The sequence below is a fragment of the Phoca vitulina genome, unplaced genomic scaffold, assembly GCF_004348235.1.
Source record: "Phoca vitulina isolate PV1807 unplaced genomic scaffold, GSC_HSeal_1.0 scaffold23, whole genome shotgun sequence".
In the NCBI taxonomy this organism is placed as follows: Eukaryota; Metazoa; Chordata; class Mammalia; order Carnivora; family Phocidae; genus Phoca; species Phoca vitulina.
Genome location: NW_022589726.1, coordinates 28,050,693 through 28,068,569, shown reverse-complemented (window position 1 = coordinate 28,068,569; position 17,877 = coordinate 28,050,693). Strand labels below are relative to the sequence as shown.

At 38.2% G+C, this 17,877-nt stretch overlaps 1 protein-coding gene across 4 annotated transcripts in view; it reads left to right on the top strand.

Moving 5' to 3' along the window:
- Positions 1 to 5,397, top strand: part of PDZRN4 (PDZ domain containing ring finger 4) — a 343,940-nt gene extending 338,543 nt beyond the window's left edge. For all 4 annotated transcript variants that reach the window (XM_032420376.1, XM_032420379.1, XM_032420378.1 and 1 more), the window contains one exon: positions 2,571 to 5,397. In XM_032420376.1, coding sequence (XP_032276267.1) covers positions 2,571 to 4,097 — 1,527 coding nt within the window. In that variant the 3' untranslated portion in view covers positions 4,098 to 5,397. The remainder of the gene's footprint in view (positions 1 to 2,570) is intronic.
- The last annotated feature ends 12,480 nt before the right edge of the window (positions 5,398 to 17,877 follow it).

Genomic DNA, 17,877 nt, shown 5'->3' with positions numbered 1-17,877 from the left:
ATGAACACTTCTGCTGTCAGTTTATTGATTTGTTTAATTATCACCCTGGTCTCAACATGAATCCTAACACATTCTAAAAGATAGCTTTTTTGGTGTTTTGAGTTTTTTTTAAGATAGTTTTAAAAAATCCTGGACAGCTAGGCTTAGGGACATGAAGCACAAACCTTCTATCACTTTACCAAGTTGCATGATGGAATATGTTGCCATGCAAGCATTCCATAACAGAGATGTGTGCGTGTGTGTATGGGTACATGCCCGTATATTAAATAAATCGTTATACTGCAGACTACGGTGTCAAAGCCATGTGCGCTATCCTCGGTCCTGAGCACGGATGCTCACTGGCCACTGCACAAACAGTAGTTCATGCTCAAGAGCGATGCTGCTACTGTGGGATTGCTTTTCAGTATAGGTGGGGCAGATTGAAATTTTTATGTACGACTTCAACGCTGGCCACAAATAAAGATATTTTTTGGTGGCAGCTGCTGGTTACAAGCAAGAATGTCCTTGCTCCAGGCTTTTTCTCTCTTAGATACAAAATGTGACCTGATACAGAATTGACAGGAGGATGTTGGAATAAAGAAAGAAGGGAGAAATCCTGTCCAGGTGAAGTGATATGGTGTCAAATGCTGCCTACTCATCAGCCGTAATACAAATGCTTGGTCTTTTGAGGTAACACTAGATGTCCCTGAGGTTAGATTCTCATTGTGTGGAAATTTTTCTTCAGCATGAGACTGAAAAATGATAAGAAGTACAGAAACCTTTAAAAGTCCTTTGCCCTTATAAACAATAATACTACATTAGAAATGTCTTGGTAGAAGCATTGCCTGTCACCATAATAATTCCTTAGGGAAATAATAAATGATAGAGTGGCATTACATCAGAAAGTAAGAATTCTAGGTTTGGGAATGGAAAACCCTTTTTTATTTTCACACTTGCTCGTAAACCAGTGACAAAAGAAAGGGAAATTCGATAAAAAAACAAAACGTATATCCGTACTTCAAAACTAAAGTCCGTATACACATTAAAGTTTCACTTTACATACCCTGTCCTTGGTGTTAGGGCTGCTGGTGGCACGTCATGGAGCATCTCCCACAGCACAGTTCGTCTATGTCCTTGGCACTCCACATAAAAATAAGATAAAAAAAAAAAACTAGCCTTCTTGTATTTTTAAGCTCATTAAAGATATGAAAAATATAAATGTAAATAATGTAGTGTATCAACTCAGATGTCCAATATCAATAATATCCTCTGGGGGGTTTATGGTACATGTGAAGGTCACCACACTGGATCCTATTGTCAGCTTATGGCAAGGAACATACAGATACACCAAGCACTCCACTGTTAGTTACAATTACTTATTTAGAACATTATTTTCTTTAATACTAACAGGCTTAATTATATTTAATTGTATAATTACACCTGCTAGAGGAAAATATATACATAAAATGGTGAGTAAGTTTACACATAAAGGAAATACAATGTAGAAATTGCCATGTAGACTTAGTATACGATAAGTGATGGAGGAAAAAATAATTTTACCCTCTTCACAGAGAAAGAACGACATATGCATCCTCTTAGGAAAGCAACAGTTAATTGTTCTGCATGAAAGCCATAAACTACCAAGGAATAAAGATTACATATGAGTGTGTATTCACAAATATGTCCAAAATATTTTTTTTTTATATTATGCCCATGTCTGGCAATCAGTGCTGCTCTGATTTTCATGAGAACTGTCACTTTACTCTGAATAGAATAAAATTCACCTCTGAAGGAAATAACCAGTCGAGAATAGAAAAATACTTTTAAGTAACCCAAAGCAGTCCTAAGATGATTTTGTTGATTTTGAGTAATGTGATTTGGAGACGCATTGAGGTCAGGGCGCACGTATGCAGGATTATGGCATCCTGAACATTGAAGAAATCCTGATTCTAGGGGATGGCACTGGCCTTTTCTACTTTTCTCTGGGTCACGAATAAGCTGAATCCATCTGGGATTAAAGTTCCTCATCGATAGAAGGGCCGAGGCTCCAGTACTAACCTATTCTTGAAATACTGTGCTGTCTGGCTTACCATTACCAGTGTGTTACTAGATCAGCAAAGTTTCTTCTGAACTTAAAGTTCAGGAAAAAAATCCTCATAATAAGGTGATGCGGCTTCAGCACTCCAGGCCTCCATACTGCAGAAGACCATTTAGACCACCTGTCTCACTCATCCTTTTGTGTGTTACAACCTCAGAGACTCATAAAGTCACCTCATTTACACACCTTCATGCCAGTTTCCCAAGTAACAGAGAACCTTAAGGTAAGAATAATTCATTTAAATGAGGCCTGTTTTATTTATCCCCAAGTCAGATCTCCAAGCAGTTTTGGTTTTCTTTATTTCAATTCATAAAAGGCTACCTTGAGCAAATTGCCTTTATTTCTAAAATGCTTAAGGATGCTAAAATTAGAACAGCTTTCTAGGAACCACACCTTTGCCAAGAAGCATCGTTTTTTTCAAGCAAGTTTTGCAACAACCAGTGTTTTTCCAAAATAATCGATTTCCTTTGATCTCTCAACTTTATTTCCTCAGCCAAAAAAACAAGAAGAAGAAGAAGGCACAACAGACACAGCAACATCGTCCTCCAACAACCATGAGAAGGACAGTGGGGTGGGGCGCACGGATGAAAGCTTGAGGAATGATGAGAGCTCAGAGCAGGAGAATGCAGCTGAGGATCCCAACAGCACATCTTTGAAGAGCACGAGAGAGCTGGGGCAGAGCCAAGACACTCTAGGAAGCGTTGAACTTCAGTGCAATGAGAGCTTCATGTCTGGCGAATACATCGACTCCGACTGCATTGGCAACCCAGACGAGGAGTGTGAAAGATTCCGACAGCTCTTGGAGCTCAAATGCAAGATTCGAAACCCTGGAGAGTATGACCTGTATTACTCGAGCAGCACAATAGAATGCCATCAGGGGGAACAAGAGGGTGTGGAGCACGAGCTACAGTTGCTTAATGAAGAACTAAGAAACATTGAACTGGAGTGCCAAAATATCATGCAGGCTCACAGGCTCCAGAAGGTGACAGACCAGTATGGAGACATCTGGGCTTTGCACGATGGAGGATTCCGGAATTATAACACCAGCATGGATATGCCACGGGGAAAACTAGATGACATCATCGAACACCCAGAGAAGTCGGACAAGGACAGTTCTAGTGCTTACAACACAGCAGAAAGCTGCAGAAGCACCCCACTCACTGTGGACCGTTCCCCTGACAGCTCCCTTCCAAGAGTGATCAACCTCACCAATAAGAAAAACCTGAGAAGCACAATGGCCGCCAATCAGTCTTCTTCCGGACAGAGCAGTAAAGAGTCGACCTCCACCAAAGCCAAAACCATGGAACAGGACTGCAGCGTGGAGGGCAAGGAGAAGATTTCAGAAAGCAACAAGCTTTCTGATCAGGAGAAAACCAGCAGTGAACACATCCCTTACCTCTCTCCTTACCATAGCTCCTCATATAGATACGCAAACATCCCAGTGCATGCCCGCCATTATCAAAGCTACATGCAGTTAATTCAACAGAAATCTGCAGTTGAGTATGCTCAGAGCCAGCTAAGTTTAGTGAGCATGTGCAAGGAGTCTCAGAAGTGTTCAGAGCCCAAGATGGAATGGAAGGTGAAAATCAGGAGCGACGGGACACGGTACATAACAAAGAGACCAGTGCGAGACCGGATTCTGAGGGAACGTGCCTTAAAGATCAAGGAGGAGCGCAGTGGCATGACGACAGATGATGACACCATGAGCGAGATGAAAATGGGCCGCTACTGGAGCAAAGAGGAGAGAAAGCAGCACCTGGTTCGGGCCAAAGAGCAGCGTAGGCGCCGAGAGTTTATGATGCGGAGCCGCTTGGAGTGTCTTAAGGAGAGCCCCCAGAGTGGCAGCGAGGGCAAGAAGGAGATCAACATCATTGAACTGAGTCACAAAAAGATGATGAAAAAAAGAAACAAGAAAATTTTGGACAACTGGATGACAATCCAAGAACTGATGACCCACGGGGCCAAATCTCCTGATGGCACACGAGTTCATAATGCCTTCTTGTCAGTCACCACTGTATGACCGAATGAATGGGATGCAACTGATTTTAGGAGGGTGCTACCAGTTTGGGTAGAGTATGATTGCCTCGTTCAATGTGGCGTTTTTATATATATTTTGTGACTCTTTATAGTTTAAATTTTTTGTAAGCAAAAATACCTGGTAATTTTTCATTTGTTTTTCATATACTGGTATCTTCTTTTTGGCCGAGATCTTTCTTTAACTTGTGATATATTCATATTACTCATTTATATATATTTAAAAAACAAGCAAAAGGAAAGAAAACAAGAAACTTGAACAAAAATACTGAGGAGCCAATTAATTTCCTATTTTAATGTATCTATTGTAAGTTAAGATCTGGATTTATTTCTCTAGTTTACTTATTTTCTACTTTAAAAACAATTCAATGCCAAAACATTTCTATGCTTGCTTCTTGGCATAATACGTATTAAGTCAACCCCGTTAATAAATCACGTGCCACATCTTGTCCTATACATAAAAACCACCTCTTTTTAATATCCCGTTGTACATTTAACACCTAAATGGCCGTTGTCTATGTCTCAGTAAAGTGTAGGTGGACAATCTTCCTGTGGTATGTAGTGACATTGGTCATGTAGCTAGATAATTGTGGTAATTGTGACAATAAAAAATAAATTATTGATTATCCTTAAGAGTTATCAAGGAGTGTTTTATTTTCATTGTCCACTATGGTTACCAGATTTCGATTAGTTATATATGTATACTATTTAGAAGACTCCTAATTGTGGATTATAGAATGTGTACATTTTCTATCACTTTTTTTCCAATAAAATTGTCTTGAAATACTTCCCATAGATCATTGTGTCACATATTCTTACCAGGATTCAATTAGATAATATATGTAGAGCATCCAACAGATGTTACCTAAACATCCGATAAATGTAAGTTGACCTCCCCTTTCCTGCCACCCATGAAAGGTAAAGCCAGGAAAAATTTAGGGAAGGGCATGGAGAGGAGGGTCAGTGAAGTGTCTGAAAATGTTTATAATGGCCCTAAGTGTATTAGTTGGCTTGGGCTGCCATAACAAAATATCCTAGACTGGGTAGCCTAAATAGGAATTTCTTTCTTACGGCTCTGGAGGCTGGGAAGTCCAAGATCAAGATGCTGGCAGATTCAGCAACTTGGTGAGGGCTCTGTTCCTGTCTTACAGATGGCCACCCTCTCCTTCTGTCTTCAGATGGCAGAGACACAGAAAGGAAGCTGTCTGCTGTCTCTTCTTATAAGGGCACTGAACCCCTCATAAGAGCTCCACCCTCATGACTCCATCTAAACCTAATTATTTCTCAAAGACCCCATGTCCAAATACCATCACATTAGAGGTTAGAACTTGTTCAAAATATGAATTTTAGGGTGACACAATTCACTCTATAACACTACATGCATTTATTTAGTTGATCATTTGGGAATAAATTTGGGGGAATCATCTTTATAATAATTTCCAGCCTAGTCAACTATAAATGCTTTCTATGTCAGTTTATGAAAAAGTGAGATTGCTAGATTATCAGATAGGTTCTTTAAATCTAGCTTTTCATCATAAAAACCATATATATGTCAATTGTGGTGCCTCCAGAGTAAAGGCCAAATCGACCATGTACATGCAAACATGAGTTTGATCACATTTTCATTCAACCCAAGAGATTGTTGGAGACATGATGGAGACATAACATCTGAATATTTCTGAAGCTACTTTCCTGTTTAAAAACCAACAGTGGCTTCTTATTAGCTCTTGAATCAGACTCTGATGCCTTGGCCTTATATTCCAGGCCCTTCATTCACTTGCCCACTTTGCCCACTGCTCCTCCTTTTCAGGTCTTCTCTGAGTTTATTCCTGGCTTCCCATTTCCACTCTGGTTATCTTATACTATTCTCCTGCTTGGGGTTCCTGTGCCAAACTCTACACTTCCCTTAGAGTGTAATCACATAGATGTTTTCTCTTTGGAGCCTCTTTTGATGACACCAGATTTTCTCAGCATTTTGGCATACACTGTGATGCACCTGCGGTATTGTTTTGCCTTCGTTTTTTTAATCCTGTTATTTGAATCACATACATAGAATGTATTGTCTCCCTATGTGGATTTTAAGTTCATGGAGTTTGGCCCTTGTGTCCCCCCTCTGTCTTTGTAAACCTCTGTAGAATGCCATTTGAATAATAATGAATGCTAGTTGAATTAAATTATTATATCATTTATCTCTCTCCTCCAAATCTGGTCCTTTTGTTACTGTTTTCCTTACTCTTCTACCTTTCCAAGTTCTTATCTCCTGAAGGGCTCTAGCATACATGGAAAAAAATGAATCTTAATTACATACAATGAAAAGCTGGACTCAGAAATTTTAAGATAAGTGATAGTAATAGCAATCTAAGGCAACTGAAAATTTCATCAATTCCAACTTTAGCCATTGTTAATACAATCACTCAGACTACTCTGAATGCACCTGGAGTTTTTAAAATAAGAATGTCTATCTTAAAAGCTCAGTTCTTTCCTGACTTAATGCCTGTGGTTATTGTTTATCCTCTTGACATAACAGGGTTTAAATATTCACTGTATTCAAATTACTCCTATAGATAAATGTGATTTGGAACCAATGTGTAGATTTTTCCAGAAGAAACAAGGACACATCTCACAGAATGTAGTGTTTCCAAAGTTACCAGTTTACTTTTATTTTTATTAAGGCCAAGTGTTCTTGCCAATTTTTAAAAAAGTGTGATGTTGGTATTTTTCATGTCTGTGTTTATACATTCTACAAGTTGAGAAATGTCTTTTTCAAAAATCAGTGAAAATCTGGAAGTGTTATGTTTTTATCTTTCTACGTAACCTATCTTTGTGCTAAACATGTTTTTTTAGTAAATGAATAATAAATCTGTTGCTCAGCAAAGAAAAATAATTGGTTATATGTGGGATATTTTACTTCAGAAGAAATATGTGAATGTAAAGAAGAAAAATATTTTACTTGGACATACCTTTGAAATTCCATATTTTATTGCTTTTTATACTCAAGATGTGACAGAAATTGATGTTAGGATCCACATGTAAATGACCAAGGGGGTGGAAAGGAATGCATATTCGATGGGTATTTCTTTGCTGCATGCCACGAAGAAGGCTATTGTTGCCATCTTCTTTTGTGCAGATTATCCTTCTCTGAAGACATAACGTGGGCTAAGGGAGGACTCCTCTAACGTAGCCTTTCTGCAGCTACCTACTGATTTAATCCATGTCTTATTGGTGTGTCTAGATCTTCTACCTGAACACATTCCTTTTATCTCTCCAATGAGCTCCTGTTCTCTGCTTCAAATTCTTTGCTTTGTGATGGGTGCCATTGTTCACCTGCTCTTTCACGCTTATCACCTAAGTCTGCTTGAATCTGGTCAGTCACAAAGCAGTGTTATTTTTTGTTTAAAATGTGTCAAGTTATCTTCAGTACCCTAAATCACCTTTGGCTGGACTGTCACTGTTTTGTGCCTAATTACTTCAGCAGGTCTCTGCCTGGTCTCCCTGTGCTCCCTTTCCCATCTATCCTACATATGGTGGCAACACCTGACCTCCTAAATGTCACTTTCCTCACTTGCTTAGGTACCTTCAAGAGTCTTTTCCTGAGCATGGGATACAATCTGAGTGCCGGAGACTATTATCTAAGGATTTCCATAATTTAACTTCAACCTGTTTTCCACCTGATCTCGCATTTCTCCCCAGGAGGGACTTCCAACTCAGACCTCAGGAAACCTATGCCTGGGGTAGATGAATAATTTGATGCTCCTTCAAACTAATATTTTTTAAATTCTAATTAAATTTATTTTCTATTAATTTATTATGCTCTTATTAGTTAATATCCATTATTTTTCTATTTCTATTAATAATCATTAATATAACTGATGTATATAACTAAAATAATAGCATCATTATTATTAAATAATTTTTATTAATTTTCAATTAATAAAGAACACTGTGACAGGTTCACGGACTAATTCACTTCTAAAAAAAGAAAAACAGTTAAAAAAAAATTTCCTCCAGCAAATTATTTCTCACTTATTGGAAGGTTTGTTCTTTTTTCAGTTTTCTATCATTCTTTTTCAAAATGTATGTCTTTGGAAGTACATTAAAGGACTTGGACTTGAGATAGAACAAACCATTTCCTCCTATAAATATGCATGATATGGTTTCAGAATTTCAGTGAGGACCGACTACAGGAAGGCGCTGACAAAAATAATTGACCAAGATAGTCACCTAGTGAGGAGAACTTTGAGATTTTCTTTGTTCTTTTGTTTTTTGCTGTTTCCACTCGAGTGGGTGGCCTTTCCAGCCGAAGCGGAGCCAGTTCACATGGCCGCCCCACTATGCTTTTGCTCCCCACATGCCTCCCCACAGTTTCTCAAAGACACCATTCTCATTTCCAGCACCACTCTTCGCTTGTTGTGTTTTGCGTGTTAGACAAAACCTCTTTTCTCCTTGTCCATCCCTCCAGCACTGTTTCTTTCCCCTCTTCCCATCTCTCCAGGAGACCTGCCCTAACTCTTGCCAGCAGCCACTCTTATTTCTAAACACTCATAGATGGTATTGTCTTAACACTCACTTGGCTTTCTACCCAATAATGTCGAATAATTTTTTTCCTATAGTGTGTCTGTCATGAGTATAATGTGTTGCACAGTTAGTCACCATTGCCACATATGTCCTTCTGGCATTTCTTCTGTTTTGCCAAATAGCAGCTGCTCAGGATTTTGGGTGCCATGCATTTTTTTACACATCCTAGTCAATGGTGTTGTATTGCAAAAAAGTGTTGCATCTGGGTTCATGGGCCATCTCTAAGCTAGAGTCCTGCTTGTTATTCAGTATCCCACTACATATTTTTAACTTATTAATGTCCACTGCTTACTTTCTGCCTCCCTGCTCTGCCATTTGCTAGGTTTGCATTCACAGGCAAGTTACTTAAGCTTGCTAGTGCTTTGGACAGTGGAGATCATTATAGCCTTTTTCATAGGTTGAGAATTCTATGGGTTAATACATATAAAGAAGCTAGGTAAGTACTGGCACAGAGTGTGCACTCAAGAGATGTTAGCCATTATTTTTACTTATAGGTGATGTGTATCACGTGTGGCTGATATGCCATGAATTCCGCAGCTACAAAGCCCTAGATTCCGGATGCAAACTCGTGATAATCTGCCCCCAAAGTTTCTCTTCCTTCCACTTTTTCCAGCCCCCCCATTAAATAAGAATGGACGTTAGAGTTAATAGCAACTTGTTCATGAAGCTCCATAAGTTCTGCTCCAAATGGAAGTTCAGACACTTGACACCATTTTCTTTGTGTCATCAAATGTGCTGACTTTCTTCTCTTGGTTCTACTTTACCAGTTAGCCTATTTTTTTAATTGCATGTTGTCCATGGTGGGGAATTATGATGGTAGATTTTGGTTTTGTTTCAGCTAAGCAGTATATAACTACGTTCTGCATCAAATTTATTATCACCCCCTTTCTACTGGGCTGCTTGCCACATCCACAATCAGAAATGTGCCATTGTTGTAAAGAACCTCTTGATGTCCATTTACGGGACTGTCACTAGTCTTTACAGCCTGGTATCTTAATAGGAAGCATAGTCAATGCTACCTATTCCAACCTAAAATTCATTTGAATAAGAAATCTAATAAACCAAGACATTTATTTAACTTCACTCTGCAGTGGTGATAAGAATAGATTCAATGGGATGCAACTGCCCAGCATATCTTGGAATATTTGTCAGGCACTCTAGAAAGCAAAGCCTACTCAAATGTTTCCATACATCAGCCCTACCCTGATGTTCTCATTATGGTAGGGTCAGTGAGTATAGCATAGATTGCTATTTGTGTCCATTTCATTTAGCCTGACTTTTTTTGAAACAGAGGACACTAATCAGAAAATCAGTTGGATGGAGGACACAAAAAATAGAAATGGTGTAAAACACTTAAAGAAAGGAAATGTGTTTGGGAGCCTACAATGTGTAGTGTGTTAGGTGCTTTACATGGGTCATTAATAAACTTCTTGTCTTGAGGAGAGGAAGTAGGAGCACCTGAAATCTGACTGTATTAAGAAGTCAGCACAGAATCATGGAGCCAGTGAGGAACACAGGAGGGTTAAGAGAAGTGAGGGCTTCTTCCTCTGGGCTCCCATCACCTTAGGGAAGCCCTCTCTGCCCTCATAGCCCTGCATGATGACTCACCCATGGGACAGTTCTCATCATTTCTATGAATCTTAAGCAAGTTATCTTCCTTCTTTGAGTCTCCATTTTCTCATCAGTGAAATGATAATATTGGAATAAATGATCTCCAAAGCCCATTTTTTCTAACATTCTAAAAATTGGCAATAAATAATAAAACATTTTATTCCAAATTTCCTTTTGTTGCACCCATACCACAGTTTGTTATGGAGCTATCTTAGGTAAATTTCATCATCTGCCTCTAAAGCAAATAAGGACATTTTCAAAAGGAAAAATAAGAAAGCAATCCATTGGTGTAAAATAATGCCTACAGACTCCTTCCATTATTCACCAAAAAAAAACTTTTTTAAAGCCATTTTCATGATGGCTGCCGCCTTCTGAAAGACTACGTATGCATGGTACATTCTAGAACATCAAGGAGTTGAGATTTAGAAGAGAGACCTAGATCTGCAGAATCTTGTATATTTATAGAGAAGATGGGAAGGGGATGAGCTTGTGTACCATTTGGATAAATCTTGGCTTTGCAGATGAGGGTACAGCCCTGCTGATATGAGAAAGCTTGTTGAGGGGCTACATGGGGGGAAGCTGCCATGGGTCCTCTAGCAGACACATTGGCTAGTTTCTCACACAAGCTATGGCTGGAATTTAAGTTATGAGAAGGGTGGGAGAATTGGGCAGGAGACAGGTCATGAAGAGTTTCATATGCAAAGAAGTTGGGAGAAGTTAAAGTGATCAAATTTACATTTTAGAAATATCCATTAGCAATTTAGCCCTTGTATTGGGTGCAGAAACATTTGGAGGAAGGACAACCAGTGAGGAGGCTCTTTGTTCCACTGACATGGGAGAGAAGAGAGAAGAGCTTGAAAAGGGGGCCAATAAGAGAGGATTTGACAGATGGTGGGAACTAGAAATGTAGATTTAGATGCAGTTTAGAGAGGCAAGTAAAATACAGAACCCCAGATAAATTCAAATTTCAGAAACTCAGTGAATTATATTTTAAATGTAAGTATTCATTGGAGACATATTAAAAATTATAGTTCATCTGAAATTTTCATTGAATTAGGCATCCTGTAATTTGTCTGGCAATCCTATTAGGAAAGTAGAATAGCCAGGTCTTGGGAAATGACAGGCTATAGAATAGGAGATAAGCAGAGGGAGGAAGAAGTTGAGGATATTGTCCAGGTTTCTGGTTTTATTACTGAATGAATGATGGTACCACTCAGCAGAACATACTTAGCCTGAGAACGATGGTCTGGAAGAAAGGGTAAACAATTCAGTCTTGGGTATGATTTCAAGGTGCCAATAAGACAATCCAAAAAGAAATGTCTAATGGGCAATTTAAAAAGCAGATATGGAGACACCTGGGGGGCTCAGTCGATTAAGGGCCTGCCTTCAGCTCAGGTCATGATCTCAGAGTCCTGGGATCGAGTCCCAGCCTACATGGGGCTCCCTGCTCAGTGAGGAGTCTGCTTCTCCCTCTACCTGCCCCCTCCGTTTGTGCACTCTCTCTGATAAATAAATAAATAAATAAATAAATAAATAAATAAATAAATAAATAAAATTTTTAAAAATAAATAAAAAGCAGATATGAAATTTAGAATAGGAGACAGGGACTGGAGGAATATGTGCTCGGGGCACCAATCATACCATCCACTGGTTTTCTTTCTTTTACCTAGACTCCTCTATGGCCACAAAGGTCTGGTTACCAGGAGAGGAGCAATGAACAGAAACCTAGTAAGTGTCAAGGAAGTGAGGGATATATCAAATTTTCATTCCCTTTCTTCCTCCTGTGCCCTGGGGAGCGGGGGGTGGTTTGCAAATGTCATATCCCTGATTCATTAAAAGTAAAAGGCAAGAGCATCCCACTCACATGTCCTCCCAGCTCCTCTGGAGCCACTTTCAAGCCTGGAGAATGGATTTTAGAAACATCCCCAACAGAATCTGGGAAACACCCCATAACCAAATGTTAACTATTTCTTCAATGAAACATATGACCATTTAAACTATAAATAATCCCATGCAACCTCAAGTCAGATTTTGCAACCCAATTATTGATGGAAAAAATATTTGGTGATCAGAGATTTATGAATTTTAGATTTTCACTTGAAGGATTATGATCTTTATTTACATCAATGATAGGATAAATGAACAAACCCTTTTTACTTAATATAATTCCATATTAATCCATAAAGAGCTTCCTCTTTCTTTTGTTTGTTTGCCTCCTTTTTAAAGGGAATAGTATTACACTGTATTGATATACCATAAATGTATTCGTCTATCACCCATTTATGTATATTTTGATTGCCTCTAATCTTTAACTATTGCAATCAATGCCTTAATTAATAACCTTATAAATATATCATTTCCTGCACGAGTGAGTACATCTTAGATAAGCTTCTAGAAGTAGAGTTGCAGGGTCGAAGTGTAGGTACATTTGTGATTTTGATGGTTACTATCATAAATACTACCCTCCACAAAGCTGGTACAGTTTCAACTCCTACCAAGTGTCAAGGAAGTGAGGGATATATCAAATTTTCATTCCCTTTCTTCCTCCTGTGCCCTGGGGCAGAATGTAAAAAGACCCACTTTCCTTCCTTCCCTGCTATGACGTTTTGGGTCTGTTTGCCTCCCCGTGCATTTCCCTTCCCCTACTCTGCAGATGCCCTTGGACTATATGTCCAAACTCTTGTGTCAGCTGGGCTCAGTCATTATAAGCAATGACAGGAGAAAGAAGGACAGGAGGAAGGGAAGGGAAAGCCATGGCATTTTCCCTCTTCAGGGAAAAAAGCCAGGTTTTGTGCAACTTCAACATTCAGAGGTTCTAATTTAAAAAATAAATTTAAAAATTATGAGTTCAAGGGTCACCTGCGTGGCTTAGTCAGTGAGTGCCCAATTCTTGGTTTCAGCTCAGGTCATGATCTCATGGTTCATGGGATCGAGTCCTACATCAAGTTCTCTCTTTCTGCCCCTCCCCCAACTCGTGCATGTGTGCACGCTCTCTCTCTCTCACTCTCTCTCAAATAAATAAATCTTTTAAAAAATTATGAGTTCAAAATTAGACACAAGAGTAAATATTCATTAGAAAGTAGAAAGAAAGTACAAACTACTACAAATTTTGTAAAGTTTACAAATATCACAAAATTTTTAAATTAAGATTTGATTAATTATCTGCCAAATATATATGTTTAATATCTATTCCTTCTGTGTTTTGGCTACCTACCCTTAGATCACCTCTTTACATGACAATTATTTTGTGATTATTTGTATAGAGAGAATAGAAAGGTAATTCAATTTTTCCTTTATCATAGTTGATCAAAATTTGATTTCTGGTAGTTTAAAACATTTCATTTTTTGAACCTATATTGGTAATGTCAAATAAATTTTTAGGATTATCATAAAATTTGGGAATCCTTTTTCAAGTTTCTTCCATACATGAGCTAAAAATCTTTGAAAATTCTACCCTAGATTTGCTTCTAATTCTGTATATTTTAAAACTTGTTTCTCCTCCACTACTCCTGTACTTTTCCTGCTGGGAAGTGTAGGACAAATTCACAACACAATGTGAGCTCTAGCCCTTCTCTTTTGTATAGTATCACATGGTGAGTTAGAATAGAGGGTATTTCTACAAACAATTCCTATGCCAGGACAGCTAGAAATAACCTAATACGTATATAACAGAAGTAATTATGTCATTCACCTCTTTGGTCTGAGCCTCAAATATCAATTTAGTTTGAGCTCCAAAATGTCCACGGCCCTTCTATCACCACCTGACAATGAGGGGAAATGTGAAAGAAGGTTGAGTGAATAAAAAGCAGTAGTCTTAACTGACGACAGTTACCATATCTTAATTTTACAAAAACATGTGACCATGTGAACCCACCCCCTGAGCCTCTCCCAGGGTCTTGGAGAACAGTTGAGTGACACTGAAGCTTAACCTTCATTGGCCTCTCCCGCCTCTCTACCTTCCACGGCTACAGCTCCCAGCAGACAAGCCAACCTCGGCTCCAGATTCCAAGGGACACCAGCCACTGAACACCCATTAACACATGCCCAGGAATGATTGTGGCATCCCACTATTTCTAATTTCTAGATTATCTCATTCTTGACTTTTGCATCTCCCTTGATGGTTTCCCTGTGTTAAACTCTCTCTTATATTTTTACCTTTTCAATTTTATTTTTATTTTTTAGTACATCGTAAGTTTTTAACGTAGTGTTCAACAATTCATTAGTTGTGTATAACACCCAGAACTCATCCCAACACGTGCCCTACTTAATACCCATCACCCGCTTACCCCATCACCCCACCCCCCCTCCCTTCTGTAACCCTCAGTTTGTTTCCCAGAGTCCAGAGTCTCTCATGGTTTGTCTCCCTCTCTGATTTCTTCCCATTCAGTTTTCCCTCCCTTCCCTGTGGTCCTCCACGCTATTCTTTATGTTCCACATATGAGTGAAACCATATGATAATTGTCTTTCCCTGCTTGACTTATTTCACTTAGCATAATCTCCTCCAGTTCCATCCAAGTCAATGCAAAGGGTGGGTGTTCATCCTTTCTGAAGCAATTGCTATTCTCCTGCTTTGACTCTAACCAATATCGTTCTTCGTACTAGATATGGTCCCGGTAAACAGGCCCCCACATAAGATTCTAGAATAAAGTTACTTTCCTGTTTGAATGTGAACATATTCATGCCCTCCTTGAAGATGGAAAATGAGACCTTAGTAATGTGGTCATGCAGTATATCACCTGTAGTCGCTTAGGATTAATTACCTGTCAAAATCATTATTTGAAAAAACCAGATAGTTGCTAAGTTGCTCCACTTGTCCACTAAGGGAGTGTTGATGATTACAAAGAATGTGGAGTAAGGTGACTACTTTTGACAGCATTAGGGAATCTATAAGGGGGAAAATATTTGGAATGAAGGCCTGCTTTTAATAGAGACCCATCTATGGCCATCAGAAATAACCACTGGCAGTCTTACGTGTACCTTACTGAACAAGCTAAGCTTCAGAATATCTATGGCATCCATGTTTCCCTTTCAAGTAGTTTTTTTAATTATTTACTAATGACTTATATTTTAAACTTTTGTACCAAAGTAAAACACATGTAGAAAACTCTATAAATTATTACAAAATGGACCCACCTGTATAACCATCAGATAGAATATGACCAGCACTGCAGAATCCGTTACCACTCCCTCCTTGCCAACTGTAAACACTATCGAGGCTTCTAACACTACAGATTAATTTTGCCTGTTATTGAAGTTTGTATAATGAGGGTAATATATTCTTTGGGTCTGGCTTCTTTTATTCAACATTTGGTTGGTGAGGTTGATCCATAATGTTAGGTGTATTTGTAGTTCATTTCATCACTGTGCATATGCTGTTGTGAGATTACCACAGTTTTTATATATCTGTTCTATAGTTGATGAACATTTGGGTTGTTTCCAATTCCTGAATATTACAAATAATACTATGAACATTCTTGTATACATGGCACAATCATTTCTATTGGGTATATACCTAAAAGTTGAATTACTGGATCTTAGATTATATATGTGTTCAACATTACAGATATGAAACAAGTAATTATAACAATTTATATTCCCACTGCCAGTGTATGAGAATTCTCAGTGTTCTGCATAATTACCAATGCTTGATATTTTAAAAAAATTTTGGCAGAATTTATTTCATCACAGTACTAATTATTCATGCCAGTTCAGAGCATCCTAAGATGATAAGAAATACATATTTTTAGTAAGTACACAACTCAATTTGGTGCCCAACAATTTTTTTTAAAAAATGTCCCTTTATTGTTCTTTCCCTATTTAAAAAATTTTAGCTTCATTGAAATATGCCAATTGGCATACAACATTGTATGCGTTTAAGGATACAATATGATAATTTGATACATGTATATATTGTCAAATGATTACCACAATAAGGTTAATTAGCACATCCAACACCTCACATAATTACCATTTTTTTTGTGGTAAGAACACTAAAATCTACTCTTTTTGCAACTTTCAAGTATACAATACAGTACTGTTAATTATAGTCATCATGCTGCACATTAGATACAAAGAACTTATCCATCTTACAGCTGGAAGTTTGTACACTTTGGCCAACATCTCCCCCATTTTCCCCACCTCTGAGCTCCTGGCTACCAGCATTCTGCTCCATTTCTATGAGTCTGGCTTTTTAAAATTCCACATATAAGTGAGATCATACAGTATTTGTCTTTTTCTGGCTGTCTTATATCACTTGGCATAACGCCCTCAAGTTCTATCCATGTTGTCACAAATGGCAGGATTTCCTTCATTTTATGGCTAAAAAAATATTCCATTGTGTACATATACCACATTTTCTTTATCCATTCATCCATCAATGGATACTTACATTGTTTCCAGGTCTTGGCTATTATGAATAATACTGCAATGAGCATAAGGGTGTAAATATCTCTTCAAGTTAGTAGTGATTTCATTGTCTTTGCACATACAATTGACCCCTGAACAACGTGAAGGTTAGAGGCACCGGCCTTTTGACTCCTCAAAACTCAACTACTAATAGCCTACTGTTGACCAGAAGCCTTACCGATAACATAAACAGCCAATTCATACACATTTTGTATGTTATATGTATTATACATAGTGTTCTTAGAATAAAGTAAACTAGAAAAAGGAAAATGGTATTAAGAAAATGATAAAGATAAAAATACATTTACAGTACTGTACTGTATTTATCAGGAAACAATCCTCATGTAAGTAAACCTGTGCATTTCAAGCCTGTGTTGTTCAAGGGTCAACTGTATACCCCAAAATGGGATTGCTGGATTGTGTGGCAGTTCCATTTTTAGTTTGGGGTGGAACCTCCATACGTTATTCCATAGTGGTGCACCAATTCACATTCCCAGCAATAATGCACAGGGGTTCCCTTTTCTCCACATTCTCACTAACACTTATCTCTTGTCTTTTTGATGGTAGCCATTCTAACAGGTGTGAAGTGGTATCTCATTGTGGTTTTGATTTGCATATCCTTGATTATTAGTGATGTTGAGCACTTTTTCATGTATTTGTTGGCCATCTGTATGTCTTTTTTGGAAAAATGCCTATTTAAGTTATTTGCCTATTTTTAACTGAAGTATTTGGTTATTTGCTATTGAATTATAGTCATTTTTCCCCATAGGTCACCTTCTGGTACTGTGAAAACCCATATCCCTATCCATAGCTAATTGGAGCAGAGGGTAGACATCTAACCCAAGGGCATCCAAACTGAAGGCCAGCCATATGACTAAGAAGTGACCTGATTTGGCATATAAGCATTGTCCAAACAAGAATAATGATCAAGTGGATCAATCAAATTTGCTAAAAACTAGAGCTGGAACTTTGGGGAGATCATCAGTTACTAGCTGATGTATGCAGACATGCATAGAGAAAGAGAAAGAGTCTTTATAATGGTGAAGAACTAGAGTAGGAGTTTATGCATTCTCAAAATAGGAAAATCTTGTGACTATCTAGTTGCTATCTCCATAATGCTTGACTATTGCAGTTCATACTGAATTCATACTGATTCATGATGAATCACCATTATT